The following is a 27,390-nucleotide window of genomic DNA, read 5'->3' on the forward strand; positions in this document are numbered from 1 at the left end:
TAAAAGTTTAAACTACATTTTTAATTTGCAGCAATCACGGTTGCATGTCATTTTTCTTCTGTATAGTCACAATAATTCACAATAATGCGATGAGGCAAAATTACTGCGACAAACATGCAGTATGTAGGAATGAGTATAAAAAACGTAAACAGATACATAAGGTTTACATACTGAGAAGAGATGTACCAATCACAGGCAACAAAAGAACAAATTTAAAAAAGGCAAAAACCTTGAACTCTTTTAAATTGAAAATCTTGCGGTAAAAATACCTCCACCCATTCCTTGGAGTAAAATACAAAATTAAGCAATTTTTTACTTTAAAAGGCAACATTAGAATTTGAACCTGTGTTAAGTGCATTGAGTGATTACAATAAAGAATCATTTCATAACAAATCAAACATTGTACATGAACTTATAGGTTCAATTCAAACAAGGAAAATTATAGACAGGACTATTCTTTACAGACAGATGTCAATTTGTGGTCGGCAAATTCATGTTTATGATATTAAAACACATGACTCTAAACATGTTATGTTGGCTTTACACTTACACTGTATCTGTTTGTATTTAATGCTTGGGAGACCAACCACTGCTTTGACTTGAACATGTCAAATACAATATATTAGTAATTATAACACTTTCATGGTTTAATTTCACAGGCCTACATTTTCTCCCACTCTCAGCATGTATGATCAAAATAGTTTTCCACAGTTTACACTATGGCACAGATACATTACTATTTACAGATATAATATGTTTTTTGGCATCAGACAAAATGAGCCTCTCTGTGCTCAAGCTCCTGCAGCCGCCGAGGTCGCAGTCTTTGGTAAACAGGTTTAGTCTCATTGGGGCTGAGATCTTCTGGGCTGCTAGGTGGTGGGGACTGTGGGGGCGAAAGGGTAGGAAAGGTCGAGACCCCGGGGTCAACAACGCTGTCAGTGGAGTCCTGTGTCTGGAGCCGTGTCTGTGGGAGGCTTGTTAGGGCAGGGGACAGGGTGACTACCTGGGCGGAGTTGGTGGGGGTGAGCGATGAGGTGGTGGTGGTGGTGGTGGTTGTAACAGTTGTAGTCCAGTTTGGAAGCGTCCGAGCTCTGCTGTTAATGGAAACAGGGGGCTTATAGAACGTTCCAGGGGGAGGCTGCAGAGTTCTTGGAGCCCTAAGCGTTAACAGGAGGTTTGGTGAGCTGCTAGACTTACCGACTGACTTATCTCCTTCATTTTCATTTTTAGAAGTCCAGCCAGGCATGACTGACACTGTGTAGGGGTTGTTGGAGAAAACGGTGCTCACACTACATGTGGTGGGGACCACAGAAGCAGTGGTCGTTGTGACAGGCACTGTTGCCTTTACAGGTTGTACTCCAGAGCTGGCAGATGGCAGGTTGGCCACAATCATAGCGGTCCTTGGTGTAACATCATAGTGCTTGTACTTCCTGTCCCACGTTCTCCTCTGCATTGTCTGTGTGTCAATGAAAGGAGTGATGTAGTAGGTGCTAACCCTTGATGAGCCACTTTGGCGAGCCTTTTCTGGCTCCGGTATCTCCTGTATAGTTTCAGAGATTGGGTCCCGCTCAGCAGAGCTTTTGTCATCTTCAGCAGCATTGTTACGATAGTTCCTCTCGCTGATCAGGGCGGGGTTGGGCAGGCGTTCTAGCGGCATGCTGATGGGTCGTGACACATGTCTGGTGCGCTGGGTGCGTAGCTGGACCTTTGGTGCCACAGCGGTGGTGGAGGGAATGGTGGTGCTGGGGCGGCCAAACACTAAGGTCGACCTCTGGACTTCTCCTTCACTAGATGTCTGGATCCCGTTGAGTCTGTCCAGGGCTGAGACCTCAGTGCGGTCTGTTCCGGGCTGGACCTCCTGAAGCTCATCCATGATGTGCGAGGATGGGGTTACTGATGAGTATCTTTTGTACACTTTGGCACTCTGGAAGGACATAACAAACATTGAGATTACAATCTCTGAATAACTTATCAAATGAGTATTTCATGAATTTAGCATTGCTTTAATAATTCAATATACATTATTAAATATCATAACACTACAAATAAATTAAAAACACAGCCAAAATTAATATTTGTTTTATTCCACGCATTCTTTCTCTTTGTGTAACCCCGCCTCCATTACCCACAATGCTACTCGACCGCTAACAGTTTGTTTAGAGATTCAGGTGTGTTATGCGAGGAACGGCGAGTGTACCCTCGAAAAGAGATAGGGAGCGGGCTTCAATCAAACCCCCAGATTTGTTTTTCATTATTTTTTCATTTATGTCTTCAGCCCCAACAAACACTGACTCAGGTGACATCACTTGACAGGCAATTCATTAGACTTCATCCAGCTCCCTGTGGAGCCACACATGTAATTTACATTTATTTCCCTGCTCATACTCACATTCTGTACAATATAATATGAAAGCAGCATTTCTCGCACCCTTAAATCTTTCCTCACCTCTTTGATGTCCACCAGGGAGGTGGAGTGTCTGCTGAGGCGCTGCAGCTTCTCTAGGGGGGTGAGTCTGGGGGACGCCTGGTCAGTCGTGGTGATGTCAGAGCCGGACAAAAGTGATCCATCAAAGACTGTTTGAAAGTATCGCACCAGCAACTCCACCATCAGGGCCTGGTAGGGGTAGTCTACTAGTGAGGAAAGGGACACCTCAGCGTCTGTCTGTCGTGGCTTGACCAGAGTCGGGCCAAAGATAATGCCCAGGTTACTCGCAGTCATCTTGTTCTCCTCTGCCTGCTCCGTCACTCTGTGGTAGTAAAGAGTGATGATGAGTTTAATTAATAGATGACATATTTCAGGTATTGTTCAAGTATTTCATCTCGCTTGTAAGGAACAGTGTATTAACTCAGACAAGATTCTACAGATCAATATTGGCCCCTTTAAAGGGTTTTTAAAGTCAGTGTTTCCCAACGGTAAGATGCGAGTACAGGTTTCACTGAACAAGCTTCAGTGACAATAGTCTAAAAAAATGTAACCTGCCTCAAGACACTGCTAACAAACAAAAGCATTTCTCTGACATGTCATGATCTAAAGGTCTCTGCAATGTCTTCTGCAAATACAATTAAGAACACCAAATACTAAAAATGCTAGAAAACCATGACATATAAATAACGGACAGAAGCAAAGAATACTCGTTCTAAAAATATTGGTGTCACTATGAATAGAGCATGAGTTTTTTGTACTTTGTGCTACTTCCTCTGTGCCATAGGGAAGTCTCTGTTTCCCTTTGTGTATCATGAGGAAGTTTGTGTGTCTGTGTGTTTGTGCAGAGAGGGACAGACAGTGAACTAGCACTGGGTGTTTGTTAAAAGCCCTTACCTATTGAGGTGTGCAATAAGGAAACGCAGAGTCCTGTAATTGGCTGAAGGCAGCTGGCGGAGAAGGTCTCTGATCTTGAAAATGACTCTGTTGAGCTGAATGCTTGCCCCCCCTTTCTCTCTTGGTTGTGTGCTCTGAGGTTTATCAGCCTCCTCCACAATCACTCTCTGGCACTCTTTGGCCAAGCCGATAATGTCGTTGTAGTATCGATACCGGATCAAGGGCTCTGGTAACTGTACACAAAAGGGAAACAGTGAGTTGTTTTGTATTCTTTGCACTGGAAACTATTCCAGTGTATGTTTGCTGAATATAATGTTTATTTACGGTACAAATAAAAAAGATTAAAAGTCAAAGTCAAGCACTCATTTTCAATAACCTTTTCAGTGTTCCGCAATAATTTAACACCCACCTGTCTCAGGTAGAGTTTGAGGACATTGCTGATGTCGTGAGGTGAGAGGTCAGAGAGCTCAACCAAGTCCTTCCCATTTTCAAACGCCTGACAAAGCTTCTCGACGCGTGATTTGGCACCATTCACACGATAAATCCCCTGAGAGGTAAAAACACGGACAGGTACATTTTTACTGTAACAGATAATCATGGCATATCACAGACGTAAGCCAAACTATTGACCCTTGTGTTGTCTTGGGGTCAAAATGATCCATCAAGACACATACACTCGTCATTTTGACCCCAAGACAACACGAGGGTAAGTCTCCAAAGTGTATCGCTTTAAAATGTACTGCAATCCAAGTTATAACAATATACATTAAATTAAGTTTACCTTGATGTTGAGGGCTCTGCTCTCAATCTCAGATGTGCACTTCTTGATGATAAAAGGGATGCCATCTGGGCTGTTCTTTGCTGCTTGGGCAAAGTCGATACCAAACAGCTGTAGTCTGCCTTGCAGCTTTTTATGGCCACACTGGATAGCAAGCGTCTCCAGACACTTCTTATGGCAGGCCAGAGAGCACTGGCAACGAAACGGAGACAGTATATATATATATATATATATATATATATATATATATATATATATATATATATATATATATATATATATATATATATATATATATATATATATATATATATATATATATATATATATATATATATACATACACACACACACACACACACACACATACTTCTGGAAGTATGCTTTTTTTGCAATTGTGGCAACGTATGAGACAATTGGAATGTTATAAAATCTTGAAATTCTTTCTTATCTATTCTGAATATAAACACACAACACCACCATCATTACTAAAGCTTAAAAAGAAACTTTGTCGATTTTCCACCCAGCTTGGTATCGTTGTAATGTGGGTGGTATGTGCAGATGAACGGTGGACTTTTGCCGGCGGGTGAGCAGGGAGCTTTGGGTGCAGGCAGCGGGGAGGAAGGTTGAACGTTGTTCATTTGCATAACCGCATTACAAAGTTGGTTAAAAACTGGCAACGTTTCAGTCTAAGAAAAAAAATATATGTACTGTACCTCCTCACACTCAGCTCCATGGAAAACCACCAAACTGTCGCACTCTCTGCATTTAGACGGGGCGCGTAGTTTTCTCAGCTTATGGGTTTGAGCAGCTTTGGACATCTGAGCATTTCGGAATGGACCCGGAGAACTGGCCGTCTCGGTCACCATTTCTGCGAGACCTGAAAATCAGAGCCACAAATGAGGCAACTTAGAAGACAGGTGATTTCATGCTGAGTTCCTGTTAGTTCAAAGCAGAAAAACTGAACCGCTGTGAGGGCAATTAGAAATGTGACGAGTCTTTGTTGATATCATTTCACAACATAAATGGAGTGGAAAAAAAGAAAAGATTAAAATATGATCTGATAATCACGATAACAGAATACAGAGAGCTGATAATTGATACACAGTTGTACTTTCTTATCATGCATTTGAGTAAATGTTAATACACATACATAATCCATGCATACATTTTTGTCAATAGAAATGGGTTTGCTGCTTCCATTCTTGATGAGAAAACCAACACACACTGTCTAGAAGAGGACTGCATAGATACAGGAAGTGCAAGCTTCGGCCATACGCCAAAACTCACATGACCCCAATCTGAGCAGCTCCGTCAAGTGTAAAATATTTGATGCAAGCAAAACCCACCACAGTCAGGCCCATAAAAAAGCACTATATGATGTGTGCACTGGTCTCTCTCCATTTCTCCCATCTTTCCTTAACTTCCCTGTCACATAAATGGACGCACTGCCTGTATGTATTACTGAAGATATAAGCCCAAAAATTGGTATACACATTAGCATCCATCTGCTTGAGGAGAAGGGGATGTATAAAACAGTCATAAAGACACCACGCATGCACACACACACAAGCATTACCATTGTCCGAGGGCGGCTCTCTCTCATCCAAGTCATCAGCAGAAGACATGGTTCCAGTGGAGGGAGTCCTTGGCAGCCGGCGTTTGAAGTCACCTGCACACACACACACGCACACGCACACGCACACCGTCCACGCACACGTCATGTTTTTGTACATAACAATGTCCAGTGATTAATTGTAAAAGTAAAGTTTTACCACAGATTGGAACATGGACAATTTCCCAGTGCAGAAGAGACAATAGTCCTCTACATGTGTAAACTTAGCTTTAGAGCTTAGCTCAGTGTGGTAAGTAAGTAGTTTCAGCTGTAAAGGGAAGTGCACTCACAGATGAGTAGTGCGTGGCTCTGGTGCACAATAAGGAAGTTAAACTAAAACGATTATAATAAGAAGAAATACATAATGAGCACAACATTGCTGTGATTTTCTCTTTTCTGTTTTTCATTTTCTATCTGACTTTATCACTTAAAATGTGTTTTATCATTTTTTAAGCGAGATGATTTAGGTGTTTTCCATTATGATTTCTTGATCTTATCTCGACAATTGTGCAAGACCTTTTACAAATTAAGAAGAGAAGTTTAACGTAAAATCCTTTTACCTGGACTGGCAGTAGGGGAGTCTATGGACCTTGATTCGCTGCTGCCTCCCGCACTCTCTGAGTCACTGCACATCCCACCCTGGCTGCCCTGACTACTGGAGGCCCAGGCCCTCAGCGTGGTCTGGCTTCTCAGCGCTGCATGACAACATACAGACCACCAGTCACACACAAACAGAACAACAACAAAAATATGGCTGAATGGCAGCTTCCCGTTTAGTGATATTCTTAGCATTAGGTTATTTTATCTTCAGAGATATGTGGTCACACAGATATTCTGGACTTATGATGAGTAGGCAGCACACAACGGTTTGGATTTTAGTAATGAAAACATTTCCATTACTCAGAACACTAGGCAAGTCCCTGATCTGAGCCACAGATCGCATGCTAGCTTCAGCAACGAATATTGTGGGTTTGGGAATCATACAGTTTCTAAAATATTGTACATTCATGTTGGGGAAAAAAGCATTACCAAAGTAGGTATCAAGTAGGATCTTCTCTAAAGTCTGCTGGCATTCATATAACTTGTAAATACAAAAGCCATCATTGTTTGACTTGTGATGTTTTGAATTCCCATTAGAAGTCTAAACCACTGAGTCAGCACCTTGTATGTCCGTGCTGCTGTTGGACCTCCGCTCACTGATCTTTGTGGGCCGGTGTAGGGGGCTGTCCACTTCGTCTCCACTCAACACGTCACCGGAGGTGATGGATGCCTGAGACAGGTTGCCATGGGAGGAATGAGTGCTGCCCACTGACCTTTTGTTGAACACAAACCTGGGGAAATAAAGTCAGCATTTAAGGTTACGTGTGAGGAAGATTCATATTATACTGTATTCATAATTTACACAGTGCTCTCTGTGAAGGTTGACAAGATTATTGACCAGTAACTCAACAAATATTCACCAGGCAAACAAGACTTTTGGCTTTTAACTTCCTGGCACCTAAAACCCAAAACCAATACTCCAAGCACCAAACTTGGAGAAGGGTGGACTGAATAAGCGAGGATGTACTTCAGAGCATTACATAACCTCTTCACAACTAATTTCATTGGAAATAAAACAGGCCATGTATTAGGGTGTTGGTTTGTCCATTACAGACTAACATAAAGTCATGTAAAGTCTAAGTAAAGTCTGAGGGGCAGCTCTAACCCAGAGCCAAACTCTCACGTTCACTATCTCCCCTGCTGCATTCAGCCTACGCCACAGATATTTCCTGAGGAAGAGCAACTAATTCATGCATTCTGTCTCCTTGACTTCCTCTCTCCCTCTCTCTCTCTCTCTCTCTCTCCCCCCTCTTGCTTGCTTCCTCTAACTCTGACTCTGACTCACTGATACCTTTACTGAAACAAAAACTAGACTATGAACAACTTCTAACTGGGAAGGAGTTACTTGAGAATATATTTTTTAACATTCTCCTCTAAAACTGACAGTTAATCCTGCATATAGTCTCAGCTGGGCTCATTTAACATCATTTTATGTGATTGTTTCATGTGCAACAATCTGCCCTGTTATTACTGGGTTTAAACTACAATGTATGATTAATAAAGGATAGAGAGACCATTTTAAGAAACTTAGTGTGCATCTACAGTATTTAGTACCTGGTATTGTCAGAGGAGGTGGAGTCTAAGTGCACACGTTCTTTAGGCAGATTTTTGGGCAGATTCCGGACGAACTCAGCGTAGCATTCACCCGGTTCGTACAACTTGGCACTCTCGCTCAGGGCTTGGTAGTGGGTGGGGAGCGACACAGTCTGCGCCTGTTGCATCTGAAACCAGTTCACTGTCACCTGAAGAATGACAGATCATTTAAGTTGAATGAGTAAGTGAATGAATGACTCACTGACAGAGGGAATTATAAAAAGGCAAATGTGTGATCATAAATAGATAGAAATACACACATGCAGGCAAACAATCCTTCTTTCACATTCAATAGTTTCCATTCAATTTAAACAATTAAGTATTCGGTGGACTTGTGTCCACAGAATCTTAAAACGGCATACAGTGCATGTCAAATGACTTGGTTCATGATAGCATTGGTATGGGCTTTTTTCAACCTATAAATGCCTTGAACTTTTTTAACTTTACCTTCTATACAATCTTAAAAATTCAAGCAATCTAAAAAACGTTGTTAGCCAAAAAGTTGCCAAACACGAGAAGCACAGCACATAGTACAAGTAGCACATTAGGCTACCGGCCCCAACATTAGTCATGTTTTGATCATATTTAATTTCAGTAGACACAGTAGACAGAAAGGACACAAAATGACAATTTGTGCTTCTTAACTGATTCTAATTTTTTGGGGCTTCTTTACATCATGTCAACACCATTTTTTGGCCAGGCATGTGAAGACGTACAAAGTATTTGACTTTTCATTGTTCTCAATGTACTTACCAAGAAATAGACAAATTGCTAAAACCAAGGCCAACAAATCTCGGCAGAGGCAACACAAACAGCATAGTAAAGTAGATTTAGTGGTGCTGGTAAGTGTTGGTCCTTGTATTGAATTATCTTTCAATCAAACTGAAATTTTAGTTTTTACGTGTTTTTGTGGAGCTACTAATTTGTTTAATATTTATTGTGCAATATACTTGTAAAATATCTATATACAAAATGATACGTTATTAAACAACCCAGTTTCCTCTCTCAGTTCACTGGCTTAGCTGACTGCTAGTGTTATGTACTGTCCACTCACAGCTTTTAGTGTGAGGTCACACTGGAAGACCATCTCTCGGATTTGTGTGAGGATGGTGCTCTTGGCGTTGGCCAGATCCATTCTCCTGACGCCTACGTCAGCCATACAGCTCTGGTACTGGTCCTGGGCTTCCTCCGCCTGACCACAACAGTGGAAACAATAGCGTGAGGATGTGGACGAAATGCTTAAAGGCTAATAAGTACAATGAGTGTGCAGGAATTCAACTGCAGTGCACTTCCACATAGACAGATTCTGACAACAAAGTGACAGAAACACATGCCAATATGAATTGTCTTAGTGTGGTACACCTCACCTATCAAGCGAGTAAGCTGAAAATGTTTAGGAATCATTCAAATGCATCATATACATTTCCCCATATCTTCTCCCCTGCCTACCTTCTGCAGAGCCTCCTCCTCTAGCTTCCTCTTCTTCTCCAGCTGTTTGTTACCAGCATTAGACTGCTCCTCCTGGGAGCGGTTGGTGGATGAGTGGGCTTTCTGGTACTCCTCTCTCCTCTGGGCCTTCAGCACTCGTGCCTTACGCAAGGTTGCATCTGCCTCTTGCTGCCAAAACCACACAGATTAACCACAAAAGCCCATGTGATCAAAATGTGACATAAGTGAGCAATGGTTATCATAAATATAATCCGGCATGCCTTTTTGGTTCATAAACCTTGCATGTGAAATGACAGTAAAATGTGCCAACAGCCGCATTGATATCAAGCTAATAGCGTGTATCTGGTAGTGGGCAATACATACCATTTTCTTTTGCTCCCTCTGCCACTGCTCCTTGATGTCTTTCCTCAACTTGTCAAGTTCATTTTTACGGGCCAGAAGAGGCTGAGAGGAGAGGGTAGGTCAACAATTACAATGAGGCACACAATTTCAAAATGCCTTTTCCCTAAAGGGAAGTTTATTCTCAAAAGTTTGACATTAAAGATAAGACACACGGATGTTAACTATATCAGAGATGCTCGTTTCCTGATTAGCAAATGCTGTTGCAGAAATTGTTGTCGACTAGAGGATTACAGGAAGACTTTCGAACTTAAATTGCTCAAAGTCTTGGATGTGTGCAACACTTGAACACAATTTAAATGTAGGTTAATCATGTTAAAAATTAGTAAAATAGTACCAGATTTTGAACGTATGGCACAAAGTTATTTTGTCTTTTCTTGTATTTCACCAATGATCTTTTTTGTTGTGCACTCTTTATGTACATGGCATCACATGTTTTTTATGATTATGCTGGGTGTGCCTGCTTGAGATTTAAAAGCCACAGGCACACCCGATCACTCCCGCGGCTGCTATGTAGGCTACAGTCATCTTATTCTTCCTTCGCTTACCTGTATGAACTTATTCGTCTGAAGAGACATTGCAGTTTGAATAAGCAGCTGTTTGTATTCAATGTCGTTCTTGAATGAAGAAACGTAGACATCACTGAATGGCATATAGACCTTGGACAAACGAAATAAAGAAATTAACATCAGAAATAGACTTTCATAAGAATGTTAATTTTAACAAAGACAGGAGGTAACAATTATATACTAATTATACATTACAAATTAATATTGATATGAAATGGCTCTTCCGTTACCTGTTGACTGACCAGTGTCTTAGCAGACTCAGCCATTTTTGCATAGCTTTTGGCATACTCAATATCTGAAAGAAAAAAAGGTTTGACAAACCAAAATGATGTATGTATGTCTGTAACCACTGTCAACTAATGATTATGTATGTTTAGGGGATAAAAGCATCAGCATTAGTATATTTAATCTAATTATGTAACGCTTGCCCAAAATTTCAGGTGAAAATCTGGTTTCACCAGAAATGATGGTTATTATCATAAAAATGTATATTATGGTTATTATATTACACATTACAGTCAAAAGACTTATACTGATACAGGGGTCCATTTGCAAAATGTTGCTTCAGTTCTCCTGGGTCAAATACAATTTACAGATAACTCGCTCTGTCTTTTTTAAACTGCCCTGCAACACAGAATGAGGTGCATTTTTACTGCTGTTCAGAAGTTATCAATTATCACATTCTTTCCCATAATATCTTGGATAACGTTCTAATGAAGTAATTGCCCTGTTGTGCAACCCAGTGCACAGTCAATGTCTCACCCATAGCCAATCGCTTCTCCATCCAGGCCAGAAGGTCTTTGATATACTTGGACCAGACCTTGGCGTAAAGTAGAGCAGACTCCACACCGCTGTCATTCTTCAGCAGGGTCAAGTCAACTTCTTCCTCCCGTGTCAGCGGCACCTCTGGGATTGGAGAGTTAGCAGAGGAAACGCACATCTCAAAACAAAGTAAATCGAAACACACAGTGTCAACAATATTGCAAAGCGTTGGATTGATGAGTCTCAGATCTACTATCCCAACAGACATGTGTGGGAGGTAAATGGAAAAACACGTTCAGGTTCAAAGTTGACAGCGTAGGAGGATATGAAAGTGTCGGGCATCTTTTCAAATAGTCCAACAGCATTATTTTCTTTTACTAGTCACCACTCTGTGATGCACATCTCTCCCAGCCACCGGCCATCTGATTTAGCACAAACCCCATGTGTTTCCCATCCCACACGGAACTACTCCTAAACAGGCAAGGAATGTCAGATATGTGGCCAGAGAGGGGAAAACGAGCAGCTAGTATGAAAAAAGCAGCAGAAATAACAGGGATGGAAGCAGAGGCTTAGGGTGGGTCTACCTCAGGCATTCAAGAGTCCAGAGCTGAAATCACTCGGCCAAATCACAAGCTGACACTCTTGGCCGCCCTAGGCTACAAAGCAACCATTAAATGCTTTGTAAAGCACCCATTAATAGCTATTACATTTCAGGATCCATTTATTTCACACCCACGGTGCTCAGAGGTAATTAACAGAATGTGAATAACACTTACCCACAAGATAATTTTTCTCTGAAGCGTATCCCTCAGGATCCACAGAGAGATTGTCAAAAGACTGTGAAAAGGACATTTCAGATTATAAAAAGGAGGCAATAGCAGACATGCAGTCAAAGTCAGACATCAGACACAGCAAGATTTTCAACACCCCAATTAAGTACAGAAAGAAAGTCTTTGAGGCTTTCTGAAATGGAGGCGTGGTAAAATTGCTGCTTTAAATGCAGTCTTTTGAGAACTAGGAAAAAGATTGCATCTCACCCTGCTTCTCCTGGTCTGGGGGATCCCCAACCCTGAGCCACTGTTCACATCTCCCATAAGGAAGTCAGAAACTCTGAGGGGAAGATGTGTAGAAGTAGATGTAAGTCAAAAGGTACAGTGGGATATGGTAGAAATTGAAATCTAGTAACTAAAGAAGAGCTTCAGGAAATGCAACTGAGAAGTACATGGGTGTTCGATCATTAAAAAAAACATTGGACAGGGAGATTAAATAAATATTCAAGATTGTATGAAGTCAGCCCTGCTGTTCTTACACAAAAAAGCAATACAAATCTAGTGTTGTTGAAAAGGTATACAAACATTGTACTCACACATTGCCGAATGTGAATGCTAAAGTGTCAATGGATATGTGTATCTCGCCAAATATAGCTTTTATGTTTTCTTGGTTCTCTTCCTTGAAGTTAATGCCTGTGAGAGAGATAAAAACCAAGAACCTCAGCCAAAATTCAGCTACATTACAAACCAGTCATACTCAAGCATTCAACAAATGTATTAGCAAGGCCTGTATGTGGCCCACCAATTAAAAAAATACACATCAACAATAGATAAAATACATTTGAAACCAACAACAATGCATTACATGCAGATTAAAATCATCCATTTGGCCTCAGAGCAGTTTTTTTTGTAATAATGAATATTAGAAACCAGTGTGAACTGTTTGGTTTGGTGTGTTTGGAAGTTGTCTCAAGTAATTGTTGACATTCTCCTCGATGACAGACAAAAGGTTACACAGGGTGTGGTTACACAGAGTCAAGAGTTTTAAAGACAACACTATGAAAACAGCTTAAAAGCCACAACTATTAGTGCAGAAGTAGTCGAAGGGCAATGACATGTACACTGCATGTCTTCTTCTGGATAGCTTGAAGGATGGTTATTCAAGGGATATTCAGAAACAATCTCAAAGTTTCCCTCTTTTGTTCCAGTGTGTAATGATCCCATGAGCCATCTTCCATGTTGATAATGCACAGAAAAAGGCAATTCATCAAACAGTCTTTAGATCTGTTGACAGCAAAATGTCCACATATATTAGAATCAGACCATCAAAGTTTGACAAATCTTTGAGAATGTGTGTACAGACCGTTCACTGTCGGGGAACTTACTGAGCAAAACATTTGCAGAGAGCAAGCAGAAGACCAAAAGACAAAGTGAAATCCAACTAAGCCGAGTACTTCCTGTCTGCCCGCAACAGGAAACACTCACACAGCTTGAGTTCTGTGACATGTAAAACTATACAGAACTGTCACAACGCCTACCTTTTCTCTCTGTCAACTGACATTGTTGTCCTGAAACTGGGTCCAGAAATATAAAGCTCTAAGACGTTCCATTTTCCACGCTGCTTTCTAGCTTTTGTGCTTCCATTTTCTCTTCACAAGAGCAAATTTGAGCCATGTCAGTGGTGGTTGGGTAATTGTAAATGTCCAACCGTTGACAAAGCATAGAAGGATCATGGCATGCTGCGATGGGGAGGAAACCCTGCGATCCAGAGAGACTCTTGAGGATACGAAAAGAGGGGAGACAGCGAGGCACAAGCCTCCCTGCCGTGCACCTCCCTGGCCATGAATGCTAGCGTACAACTCTGCGCTGACTTCTTTCTTCCTCAGGACATCCTGTGGGTCTCATAACAATGATTCCAGAGCTCTGCCCCCTTTGTCACGGTTGAAATATGGAAACTGCATCATTCAAGTACAGGGGCCATTGTTTTCTTACGGTTGAACCATAACTCGGATAATTAGCTTCTGAAAAATGTCTTTAGTGAGTTAAAACCATATCTTATAATATTCTTATAAGTCTGGCTTGACATACCTTGAATTCTCTGCTGTATACAGTATGCTATTAAAAATAATAAAACATAAAAGATTTGTTATTAAGGCAAACTAAATAGTATTGCATTTACATGCAGAAAAGAGTGTCCATTATGTATTATTATTATACAACAGCATGCTTTTCTTAGCATTCAATTAATCTACAATAGGTGTATCTGATATGGACAGAAAGATCCTTCTGACATACAAAATTGACTGCAGTAAACATTATGGTGCATTTAGGCTCCAAACAGTAAACAAACAAAAAAAGGCAAATTACAACTTTTACATGTGTTCAAATGTAATGTTGTAAAATGTTGGTTTTGGCGAGAAACTTGAATAAATACAGTTGTTGGAAGGAGATGTTTTCAAAGCAATATGAAATAGATATTAGAGAGGAAGTATAACCTGTTTAACTTCCTAACACCAGCTTTAGCGCTTTGTCCAATTGTCTGAGTCCCTGTTGATATTATTATTTATATTTAATAGGGCTACATTTTCCATGTTGGACAAGTAAGTTCAGCTATTGTTAGTAAACTCATAAGTAAAACATCTCATTAAAAAAAACGTAAGCTTGTTTTTGTTTGTCTGTAATACCCTCCTACACCATATTTACTTTGTGTATACTTGAGTTATTAATAGTGTAATGTGCTTTTTGACAATAGAGGCAGTGCGATTTGTTCGGTGTTGGGGGAATTTGAAGGTAGGAACTTGAGTGGGGATTGTCGGGGGGTGGGAGAAAATGAAAAATGACACATGCAACGTATGACTGTCTACTCTGCTTTTGAGAATAAACATAATTTACACCAAAAAAAGAAAATTAAGCTTAATGACAAGCCCTGATGCATTTAAAACTAGTTCGACAACCATATGTTTGGAGAAGGAGGGAGGGAGGTTTTCCTTCAGCTACACTTGCTCCAGGTGTCACAAGCATCAAAGAGCAACATGAGTGAAGAGACAACACACTTTGAAGACACTGAGATGCACCAGACCTGTTATCATCCAAACCTTTGAGTCCTCATCTCTGATGTCTCGCTGATTCATTCCTCTTTCAGCCTCTCCTTTTCAGTCCTCTTCTGGCTCGCTGTCTGAATCAATATTGTGTTACCTACTGGCCATTAGGGAGAGTCCAGCCAGGATGTGTGTTGATGTAAGGCCCCCCTCTTGTGGACAGGCACATTTCCAAGTTTCCACTTGTCAACTAGATATGCAACTACTGTATTTACTGCAAGACTACATGATAGGGCTTTCCTTGAAAATAGGAACAATGGCACACTGCACTGCCACACTGCACTGTAGCTGTGCTGTGGGGTCAGTTTCCGATGCCGTCATTGTCAGTCCTGTAATTAAAGTTAGTCTCAATAATGCCAATAATTCTTTGGCTGATCCAACACAGGATCTCTTTTGTTTCCTTTGTGCATTCTAAACATTGTCAAAGCACTCCTCAACAGACTGCAGATGCAGACATGCATACTTAAGCATTCCTAAGGACTAGGTCACAACTCATTGAGATAGGGCAGGTAAGCTGTCAGGCACCCACACACATCATGAACCTTGGAAAAGAATGAAGACACATGGATGTGCTTGACCGACAAGCAGCCTGCCAGGGGCCTCTGCGGTCGCTGAAATATGGAATGCAAATTACAGCCTGAAATCTATGCTGTAGAGATTCTTGTGTGCAAGTTAGGTGAAGAAACCCTTGCAATGGATCACATTTCTAGCTGGACTTGTGGGTTGAGCTTCCTTTTCTGTTATATTATTTCAGGAGAGAGGATAGAGATCTGTTGCTGAAGGAGTAATTATTTATCATACTATGACCAGTCTGAAACAAATCTCTAAGCCGATTCTAACCAAGAACAGAGCAACAGAATACTACAACATACTTCCCAACACTAATCTGCAAGCCTGACGTAGGCTCTTAGCCTGAACCAGTAATGCAACAATAAGATTTCATGCCAAGATATTTGAGCATCATTTTGGTGCCCGAGTGTTTTCACCTGTATGTCTGTGTGCGTCCATGCATGCTAGTAAGTAAATACTGACCTTTCACCTTGGCAATGACCGTGCCAGCCGCTCCCAGGATGTCCACCGAGTTGAGGGTCTGATGTTTGCTGATGATGGCCTTGAGAACGCGGAGTAACTCTGCCAAACGTTCCTGCACCAGCCCCTGAAGACCTTCCAGATTCTCTGAAAAAAAAAGAAAAGACATCATCAAGTTGTTGGTATCAAGACCTTGACAAGTCCAACAAAAGCTTAATTAAAATCTGAAACACAACTACCATGCACGATTTGCAATCACACATTTTCATCTATTTGTCAAAGACACCACCGTCACACTTTGAGTCACAGGTTTGGCAGTGTCAAATTAATTCCTTGCATTCCTTGTCTGAGCCACACGTGTCCCTTGTCATTTTGCATTCATGAAACTGTCATATTTTATCCTACCCAGACAGTACATTGTCTGTGTGCCTGTTTAAAACTCCAGATATAAAAAAGGGGGAGACGGTTGTGGTTGAGACACAGTGACTAACTCAGTTGTTGCAGCACATACTGTGACAAAACTATTTTGTGCTTCCTCCAGGCAGACAGTAACACCACGTACGACGGAAAAGGCATTTGTCTATGTAAACAGGTCACGCTGTGTCAGTCACAGTTATAACATTCTCACACAGGTGGAGTTGATGAACACAGAAATGAGGAAATGCTTTTTGTGGTTTTGTGCGTCCAAGTGAGGTTGAGTTAAACTTGTGCTTTAGAGAAACATCCCAGTGAGCATAAAAGCCACAGATTGTATCTGTGCAATAGCCACGGAGTAATGGCAGAGTTACAGCTAAATGTGATCTTTATTTATTCCACATTTTACTGCTGTGGTGCCCGAGTTTATGTATAAAACAATTAAGCATACTAAATTAGGAAAAAGAAATAACATTTTAGAGTTGACTGAAGTGGCACACACATTGTAGCGATTATGCAAGCACACTTTTTCTGCAGCAATCAGGAGAAAGTGTAATAAGAGGTTGAGGAAGCTCTTGCCTTTTTCTACGTTACTAGTGAGGTTTGATGGCAGATGACACTTGAGAAGGAACGGAATGCTTTTAGATTGCATCTTTTTCTTTATTTTGCTATGAAAGGTATGCCTTTCCTATAGAACCAAGCAAAACAGTGAGGGGTAGTCACCATGCATTTATACATGTCAAAGAATGTTCTTCTTCACAACTTTATGTTAGCTTAGGTATTGATTTTTTTTTCCAGAGCACGCCCACAGCACTTTTCAAATCAGTGTTACAGTGTGTTTTAAAGACAATTAAACGCTTTGGGAAAAATAAAAGTCAAAAAGAAAAACTTGACATACGATGAATCTTGTCCAAACAACAGGAAAGAAGATGGTCTTTCGGCGGAGGCTCTGTAAATTGGCACCAGACAATATGTGAGTTCATGTCTAACTCACTGTTTTGGAAGGTCTGTTTTTCGTCGAGACTAGCCCAAAAGACAGTAGCATTAGGTGAGAGATTGTAATTCCTTGGAACGTTCCAATAAATTCAGAGGGTGTGAAAATGAGTGTGTGTGTGTGTGTTGCCCATTTGACTCCTCTCTTATTCAACAGCACACACTCATTTGGCTGGTGTAAAACATAGTAGAAGAGACATAATCTGCAACTGAGACATAGGCTCAGGCCATCTGTGACACTATTTCAAAAGAACAGCGGGAGAAATAGACAATCATATAGACACGAGGCAAGAAAATATTTTAACAATGAAACACATAACATAAAGAAGAGTTAAAGACGGTCCAAATATACACCAAATTAAAAAGGACACAAGAACACCAGGGTCAATCTTGTGGATTAGAAAATAACCGATCTCTGTCCCTAGCCCCCACCGCCCAGGATTAGAGAAAATGTGTCCTGTAGAGTAGGATGGGGGCTCATTTGCTTGCAAGCCCCAGGGCGAGAGGTCCCCGAACCTGCAACACACACTTCAGGGAACCCCTCCCTACCGACAATGGGCCTTCACTACGTACCCTCCCATTCCTTTTAACCTTGAGGTCATTGAGGTATTTTTGGTTTCAGCGACATTTGAAGATTTTCTTATCAAAGGCATGTGGGGTTTGACCATTAGCATATGAGAGCCAGTCTTAACAAGGTCCACACCTGAGAATGTGCACTTAGCATGAGAGAATTAGAGCATTAATGGAGGTGCTGCTATGGAATCACAGCAGTAATGTTTATTAGGATCACCCATTTCCCTTTCCTATGAAAAGGATTTAATTAAACTAATCTGTTCTTGCAAGCGATGGGCATGCAATTGTGAGGAAATATCAATAGCTGTGAGGTTGTGGCAACAAAGACAGAGGGTGTTTGCTGGATTGGAACTGAAGCCAATCAGGGCTTCTTCTTTTTTTAATGGATTGATATTGGCTCTATTCTTTTTTGTCTGTCATCCACCGTCAGATGTCAAAAAAATCAGCAGAGCTACATTTAAGTGTTGAAAACATTATCTATCATGTATCAACTATAGCAAAATGTTTGCTCAACACCGTAAAAGAGCTGGAGAAGAGAGGCTGTTTGAATCCTGTTTCCTGCCACAACTTACACTTCAAGCATACTGTATTTTTTGAATGCAGTCGGGTTAAACATATTCCATCAAGGAATTCAAATCAGGGATTCACGTTGAGGTCAAAAGCAAAAAACTATTTAAAAAGCAGTAACTAAGTTTCTTTCTTTTTTACCTTAACACACAAAAAAAGATTTCATGATGGTGAAAATGTTGATTACCTTTTTTGCATGGCACATAACCTCCCCATTATGCATGTGAATGTCAGCACAGTCAATGTGCAATTAGGCTACTTAGATCCATGTTAATTCCTCACCCTATAAATCAATGTTAAAACAAAATTGACAAAGGAATTGTATTTCACAATCAGAAATGGGAATAAAGTTATCAAAACAAGGTCAAATTGTGTGTGACAGCTCATACTGATCACCACCATTGTTGCCCTTTGAATTGTGTGAGAGGATCTGTGCTCACTGCAGCGTGAGACAGCTGAGAGAAAGCTGGTAAAAAAATCTGTGGCGAGTGTTTTGTCCCAACAATGGCATCAAAAAGCCCACTAGAAATTTGCAGCCAATTGTGGAGGCCATGCCATTGTTTTGGTAGAGATAACAGCACTGACGCAAAGAGTCGGGCCATATTGTTTAAAGAAGGACCCCCTGCCAACGCCAACGCAGCTCAAGACTTTCTTTACAGTGGTGGGATGAGCTAGTGTCCCAACCATGCTTCACGCTCGGTCTGCTTCATTTATTCCCTGCAACATCAAGACCGCTTTCCCTTATAGGAAATTAAATGTTTGAGACTGCTGTCTAACAACAAATGTAATAAACTAAAACAGTCAAATGTTTGACACTTAATTGGCAAATCTTTCTTTTTTGATTCAGCTCCATATACATGTTTAACCTTGCAGCAGATCCATCCCATGAACCTCACAATCATACGAGTCATGCTTAGTCCCTTTGTTTACACACAACTCGTGACAGCTGAGTTCTTAAAATACAATTATGGTAAATGGAATTAGCTCTAACTGCACAAAGCACAGTACCGGTCTGGCAATGTAAAAGTATCTATATTTACTGTTAGTTTTTTTCTGTGTTCCATGACATAACTACAAGCCTTAGACCTATAACCATGGTCCTCTAACATCTCTAGTCTAGTTTACGATGCAGCATGCATCAAAGACCAAAACATTACATTTAGAACATCTCCACTTCTGGGGTGCTTCACTTTTACTTCACCTGCAAACAAAAACAAAAAATTGTGCCAAGAAGATGCCTAACTCTCACAGTAAATATGACATTAAGTATATAACAATGAGTAACTACGGTTTCTTTCATAATACTAATGGTTTTTCCCAGGTTCCCCACAGGGATACACCAATCAAAATATATCAATACTCAGCTAGCTCCCACAAGTGAACAGTTTCAACAAGAAAAGAAGCGATAATAACATCTCAAACAATCATTCAGAATTATATAAACCCATATTGTGTTTGGATTGTCACTTTTAAGCAGGTTTAAGTGCATGGTGATTCAACTTTAACACAATACAGAAGCTTAAACAATTTTAAATTAATGTCTCCCCTTTCATTGTTGTGTGTGGGGGTCTCATTGTGTCTAGCAAAGCTCATTATGTGTGTGGTGCAGAGAATGGCCAATCTAATCCAAATCTTCAGGTGGCCTGACAGAGGTTACAGCCTTTACTCCCCCACTGATAACAACAGGTAATCAACAGGCCTGTCACACGCGATCTGCAGGACATGAAACAAGCCTGGGCAGCACAGTGGGCTTGGGAAACAGCCGCAGGGCTTTACCGAAAGGCCAAGGAGGCCATGGTTCCCCATCAGCATCCCTCCTCCGCCTCTTCCTCCTTCTCCACCTCCTCTGGAAGGAGGGAGGGTGACATATTTAAATCCACACCAGCAAATTATTGTCAGGTTTTCTTAAAGATGTGTATCCCGCTACCTCATTCCAGGGTAGTGACACATTGCTCTCTGTCATACTGTCTCATCAGTCATCACCCCAAATGCTCCCCTACTAAAGGAAATGGATGCTTTTTGTATATCCCAGAGACACCTGGGCTAAATAAACTACACTCAGAATAACCACAAGTGTCTTCAATCACAAAGCACAAGGGCAGAAAACATTAAACCCCTACTGTAACAGACTCTACCTGCAACATGATCTGCAACAGGTGAAATTGTTTGGTCAGGAAACCATCTCCAAACACTAATTCCCCCCCTACCACCACCCATCCAAACAAAACAGCATTGCTGGGTGCCTCTCCGTCTTTCCACATGCCTTGTTTGGAGACAAAGTGGGCCGCAGACATCACACAGACAGTAAACAGCAGGCACTCCATAAACAGTTACCTGCTCTCAGTCATTAGTGAACTACACTCTGTGAGGTCTGGGCTCCACAGTCAGGCTAACTCTTTGACACTTCATTACATGTTTGGAGGGGGACTATACAGCAGGTGCATGATAAGACTGCATTCTTGAATCAACACTATCTGTCTATGACAGGGTATCAGGTTCAAAGGGAGGTGAGACAAAGCAGAAAAGGAAAACAGGAAATAAAAGCTTGTGCACATTAACCACTGCTTAAAGATTACAGCCCAAATCATATATAGTATTAGGCCATTAAGAAAGTAACTAATCTACTTTGAAGCTCAGGAATGTGTGTCGGAGACACAATGAAATTACTCATTCTTTCAGATGTGTGAAATAAGGGATCTAAGAATTAGTTGGGCGGGACATAATTTAGTTTTTGTGTGTCTCTCAATTCAAAGCTGAGAAACCATTACATTGGCTTTTTTTGGTATGCTACAAAAAAACAAGTCTGACTCACAAAACAGTACCACAAGCCTCAGCCCCCTCTCTGCTCAGTCCTGATCCACCGCTGTAAATATCAGCAGGTCGGCCCCAAATCGCCAGCATTGACTTCCCCCTGCTAGCAGGAGCTCCACTGGCCAATCCACCCCTCGCCATGACCAATCTCCTACACAAACATTCAGAGCCCATAACCATAAATCCCACCCCAGGAAACACACCCCAACCACAAGCTTGCAAAAAACATCCTTCAGCATCACAGGAGAAAGTTACTGCCCAACAAATCTCTCCTTTCTTTCTCCTAAAGAGCAGCAGGCCATTAAACTATTATGTGCTTGAATTTGTCTTTATTTCAATTGAAGGCACCACCCGCAAGTGTCCACTTCAGTTGGCAAAGGAGTACTTGTGTGAGAAGGGGAGATATTTGTGGTAGCTATTGCTAGATATGTTTTTAATAGAGTGGTGGTGGCCAGTACATACATTTTTAATTGGTTACATTTTGAAAATTGGCCATATTCTTCAAAAAAAGGAAAGACGAAATCTAATGCCATGTAAAAACCTTTCTGAGCAGAAATAGAAACAAGTCCATGAATAAACAACTGCATTATAGTCAGCAGTGAGTTAAACAAGTCCCTGTAAGATACAACCAAACACTTTATCATATAAAACAAAAAGAAAAGAGAGTTCCGACAACAACAACAACAACAACACAGATACAGACTGTTTCTGTAAAACACAGAACAATGCAGTTAAACTGGAAAAACAGCCAGATCTTATCAGTGTCATGATGACACCAACAGTTGAAAAAAATGCCTCAGTTTTCATAGTGAGACAAGGACTGTACACGTTCCTCCATATTTTAAGACATGTAATACCTCTTCTCACATGGCATTACACTGAATGCAGAACGTGTTCTGTTTATCTGGGGGAAATCAGCTTTAAACCTCATGCTCTGCAACTATACAGTGAGCTGTTTGTTCAACCCTGAAGTAGAACTGTAAAAGACCTGGTGTGAAGCACTTTTGTTTTTCCTTCCCTCCTGAGGCTGAAATGCTCAAATAAGTCACCCAAACTCTCTTGAGTAAAGACACATTCAAGGAAATAGAAATTCATAGTGCAGACATTCTGTTGTTCTAACAAAAGCTATTTAGTTAAACCCTGGCCCACTTGGCCTGTACACTATCCATAACTTCCAACAGATATTCCTAAACTTTTTTGGCTTGATAATGAAGAAAAAACATTTTGTTTTGTTTCAGCACATTTGTAAAATACAAGACATTTCTGACAAATGTATACTTGTTCTGTTCTTCTGTGGTCGCATAAATAAAAGAAAAACAAGGATGTAAAACGATGACGAAACAGGGCTTATGAGCTTACGCAACAGTAGCATTTTGTAAAATGACTCTTCATGACTGTCACAAACAGGTTACCCCATTGAGTCAATACCCAGAAATATAATGCCATATTGAATCTGTTACAAGGACTGCAACTTCCCCTGAGATATTTCCCTTGGATTCCATAACAATTTGTATCAAATGTCTACTTTTCCAAGCGTGAAAATTTAAAATAAATAACAACCTTGACTGTGTTACCTCTGGTGATTTGTATTTATGATCACAAATCTAAACTGTAGTATTTTTAAGAGAGTTTTCATAGTCAATCTGCCTCACACCTACCATTAGTCTATTGAAGGCACTAAAGCTACAAGTGAACATTTGTTCTAAAGGAATGCCGAGTATGCAGGAGAGTGGGGGGATGGGAGGGGACGGCAGCTCTGCTGCATGTGGAGGACTCCTTTTTCCACCTGATTAAAACCATTAACCAAGCTGTCTTCTGCAAAGCAACACAGACTTAAATGAAAATTTCAGAATTAAGACAACATATTGACATTTTTTCATTGCTTTTCTCATTCATCATATTGGCCCCAAAGCTGTTCAAAATACTAATTGTGACCATCATAAGTTTGTAATTTGGCCACAATGTGTATGGAAAATGTTTCAGGTCCATTTTGTGATGAAAAGCAGTTAACACATTGACATGTTAACATTTTGTTATTTTCAATTTTGGGTCAATTAAAATGAAATGTTATGGGTAAACAAACGAATAAAAGTTTGAGCGGGATCAACGGCGTGTGTTGCAATGTTGTGACGGCGTGTAATGTGCGAGTCATGGATGTATGAAGAGAATACAGCGTTGGAGGCAGCGCGCCATGAAAGTTGCACAGTGGGGCATGAAGAAAAAAGTTTGACTTCCAATAGGGGGGTGTCAGGGGGGGTATTTTAGGCTCCGTCACGATGTAAAAATGTGCTTCCTGTGGGGCTTGGTGCGAGTGGACAAAATTCATCTTGGGACAGCATGGGGACAAGGACAGAGGTCAACTACTCAAAATCATTCAGCCTCGCATTCCTTTCTTGGGTTACATTCTTTGACAGCTTGGCTATTGTTGGGCAACAATTCTGGCAAGCACAGTGACTGAGGTCCCAGTTATGAGAAAAAGTGTAAATCTACACCACAAACTGACCGTGCGGAATCTAGAAGTGTGAAATTGTGGGTGTGAACGTGGTGGGTCTAGTCAACTCAAGCTTATGGTCACTTATGGAGTTCCCCTGTGGGTTTCTGTCAACCAAACATGCTGCGTGAATGGGCCTCCAGCTAAAAAACTGGCATGTGTCTGAAGAAGAAAAATAAGCATCTTCCAAGCTAAACTCTCTAAGTTTTCTTTGTTTGAGGAGCTATGAGACACACACAGCGAGGAAAACAAACCTGTCAGATACTTACAGACATACGCCTTCAGCAAAAAAAAGCATTGTGTCGGTTTCACACTGTACTCCAGTGACAGACCTTTCCAAATATGAAAAGAATAACACGGGATCTGGCATGTGCCTTGCTAACCTCTTCCTTATTCCTGCAGCTTTCCTCAACATACGAAAACTGTTGCTAATCTTATTTTAGGAAATACATTTTACATCTCTATTGTGTTACTATGTAGTCATTAAAAGGAGGTACAACCATTGTGGTGGTCACTTGTGTAAAATGCAGCTTTTTTTAATCAAAATGAAACAATTTATTACACATTTAGGCTAAATGTAATTGCCATACATTACATTTTTTATTAAATTATATTTAACAAACAATCATGTTAATTTGAGTTTAATTCATTAGAATTTTGACCCTGCACTTGTATGCTACCTTTTTAAGTTAGTAATATGGACAATGCAATGGCATGCTGTGAATTATATCATCTAATGTGCTTTCACTAAAATAGAGACATAGCCTTTAAATCAATAGAAAACAGACACACAGACACACAGACACACACACACACACACACACACACACACACACACACACACACACACACACACACACACACACACACACACAAAACAATTTAGGTTTTTGGAATAAGTTCTAAGGCTTTAAAGACCTTGGTTGTGTGAACCTAGTAATAACAAAACTCCCTGCAAAAGAAAAAACAAATAATTATCAGTGTTTGTCTTTAAGAGACAACAGCCAGGATTACTCCAGTGCCCGCAGACAAGAGTCAGACTGATCACTAGTATTGCTCAGGATATACAGCATATAACGGTACTGGAACTCATGCTCAAACACTTTAAACTGTCTGTTTCTAAGTCACATTTCAGTTCAGAGATTATACAAACACATTTCCCTGCTTACTTGCCTTAGGAAAGCAATTAATATTTGAGGTTTGGTTTGCTGTTGCAGATACCTGTATATTTAAAGCTAGGAGGGCCTTTGACTTGCATTTGATTCAAACTGGGATCATCTTCCACCAGTCTTTGTTACACATTAGTAATGAAAATGACTCAATGTTTACTAATGACTGGACAGCAAACCACAATAGCAGCATATTGCATGAGCTGTTCCACCAAGAAGCTTGTGTCGGTGTCTCCAAGAAAAGAATAAGAAAAATAAACCACTAATCCAAAAAACAATAGCTGAATGACATTGTATATGTGATATGATTTCATCCCCACCTGCTCAATAAAAGCTGTTGTTTAAGGAAAGGCAAATATCCCAAATGTTTTTGTGATGGCTTAGAGAGCAACACTCAGCACGACGGCCTAACTCCTCCAGCTAGAGGAATGGCTAAACAACTCCCTCCCACTACCAGGCCTGCAGTGGGACCCCAGCATGTGTGAATATGTGTTTTGGTATGCGTCTTTTAGCAGAATAGTTATAGTGGAAGTCTCACATTATTGAGTCGAAGGAAATACCTATGCCGGTGATACAACTAGAGTAATACAAACACAATGCTAAATCAGAGTTCTGCTCACAATGACAAAATTGAATAAATTGTTGTTACACAATAAATAAACATATTACATTAGTTTCCAAAAAATCTCAAGGTTTCCAGGTAGACAAAACAAAAACTATTCACCATAAATGTCCCTTTTGTTCTAAGATTCCAAATTGTTGACAACTAAAAGAAAAATATATTAGTGAATTAATGAATACACTGATTGTGTGTTAACAGTAGCTTTTGTGGAGCCTTGTTAAACACCATGGGAGCATTTGTGTGGGTGCAGTTTTTGAGTGCATTTGCAAACAAGAGCAAAGCCAAGTGAGAATAACAGAGAAAGTAAGAGTAGCCTATGTCTGCTCTGGTGTCTGCAGTGCTATCGTCGAGCAGTGTGTGGGTTTGTGTAGTTGTTAAGAGGCCAACAACATTGCAAGTGCTCCAGCATGTAGCGGTGAGGCCGTTATCACATTGTAAACTGACACTCCACAGGTGGTTCTGGCTGTCTGATGTCATGATGGCAAACTTTGGGCTTTACTTATCTATCTGTAACATCACAAAAACACACCGAGCCTTCCTGGACGTTTAATCCTGTACACGGACATGATTGAAACTGTGTTTTGTGGGTATTAGTTGAGAAGGCATCAAAGCAGAACAGGGATGGTGTTGGTGCGATATACTACCTAGGAGTTAAAGAAAAAGGTTCACTGTTACACTGTTTAAAAAGCTGTTGCTGAGTTTTGCAACTGTGAGTCCTGTGGACAACTGTCCAAACAAAGACAACAGGGATTCTTGTCAATACATTATTTCCCACTGTATCTACAATGGAATTTACTGGCAGAGAATGTAAGCTATCTATAGCATCCTTGGCTCCTTTCTAGAAGATTAATGTCAGAAATTACACAAGAACAAATCCATTATGGAAGAGGCAGCAATTTTTCCACAGACAGTAGCCTCTTCTCAGGACTCAAATGGGAAAAGCTTTGCGCTCTCAACCATCACCTTAATGCAACATGTTCCCCACACTATTTGGCATTCAATGAAAGAATATCAAAGGTGTGTAAGAATTCCAGACTTAAGGAAAAGTAGGCTTGTGGAAAGTCACGCGAATAAATGCAATTATACTGTAATCGGTTTATAACCCCTGAATCACACTGAACATGCAACATTGATTATCTCACAAGTATCCGAAGGTGGATTCTCTTTCCTCAACCATGTAATTGTATGGTATTCTACTTCCCTGACCTCTACAGCTCCTGCACAATCAACTCTGCATTCTAGCTCCCCCTGAAGCTGGACTCACCTTTACACTGGAAAGCCTCCTTGAGGTTGAGTAACACATCAGCGAACCCCCGTACATCATTCACCAGAAGCATTACGTACTCCGGATCCACTCCTGGTGCCCCCACCAGGTGAGACGTTAGCCCCATGCTGCTCAGAGGATTTGGGTTCTTGGAGCTGCGGCCCATATCCCAGGTCTTAGTGGATCCAGCAGACAGAGATCCTATGTGAGGCTTGGAGCGATGTCGTGGCAGATCCTGGGTATTCTCAGTCCCACTGCCCCCACTACTGCTCTTCCGTAGCATCCCAATAGCCCCTCCAGCTGCCACCCTTTACAAGGGGGACAGCAGGCCAGCTAGCCTCTGAACTTAACACGCTGCCCTGGTCCTTGGGTGGCTGAAAGACAGAGAAAGATGGGTGAAAATGATGGGTGCGATTGTGTCGGAGGGTTTCCTTTACAAACTCATGAATCTCTCTCAGGCAAATTTGGAATTTGTGATTTTGAGCTATACAAAATAAATTGAATT

At 40.8% G+C, this 27,390-nt stretch overlaps 1 protein-coding gene across 1 annotated transcript; it reads right to left on the reverse strand.

The window, feature by feature from the left end:
- On the reverse strand, positions 1-27,168 carry LOC306745246 (rho GTPase-activating protein 29-like; the record flags this gene model as incomplete). Its single annotated transcript, XM_079227999.1, has 21 exons — positions 1-1,924; positions 2,447-2,747; positions 3,320-3,552; positions 3,729-3,866; positions 4,101-4,289; positions 4,814-4,977; positions 5,677-5,769; positions 6,273-6,407; positions 6,874-7,043; positions 7,867-8,054; positions 8,960-9,097; positions 9,355-9,522; positions 9,718-9,798; positions 10,302-10,412; positions 10,553-10,617; positions 11,085-11,228; positions 11,861-11,921; positions 12,122-12,194; positions 12,451-12,547; positions 15,985-16,128; positions 26,886-27,168. 21 exons carry the CDS (start codon positions 27,166-27,168, stop codon positions 767-769), a joined length of 4,134 nt encoding a protein of 1,377 aa, XP_079084125.1. The 3' UTR covers positions 1-766.
- Positions 27,169-27,390: the final 222 nt, after the last annotated feature.

The sequence above is a fragment of the Taurulus bubalis genome (genome assembly GCF_910589615.1).
Source record: "Taurulus bubalis genome assembly, chromosome: 1".
NCBI classification, from domain to species: domain Eukaryota; kingdom Metazoa; phylum Chordata; class Actinopteri; order Perciformes; family Cottidae; genus Taurulus; species Taurulus bubalis.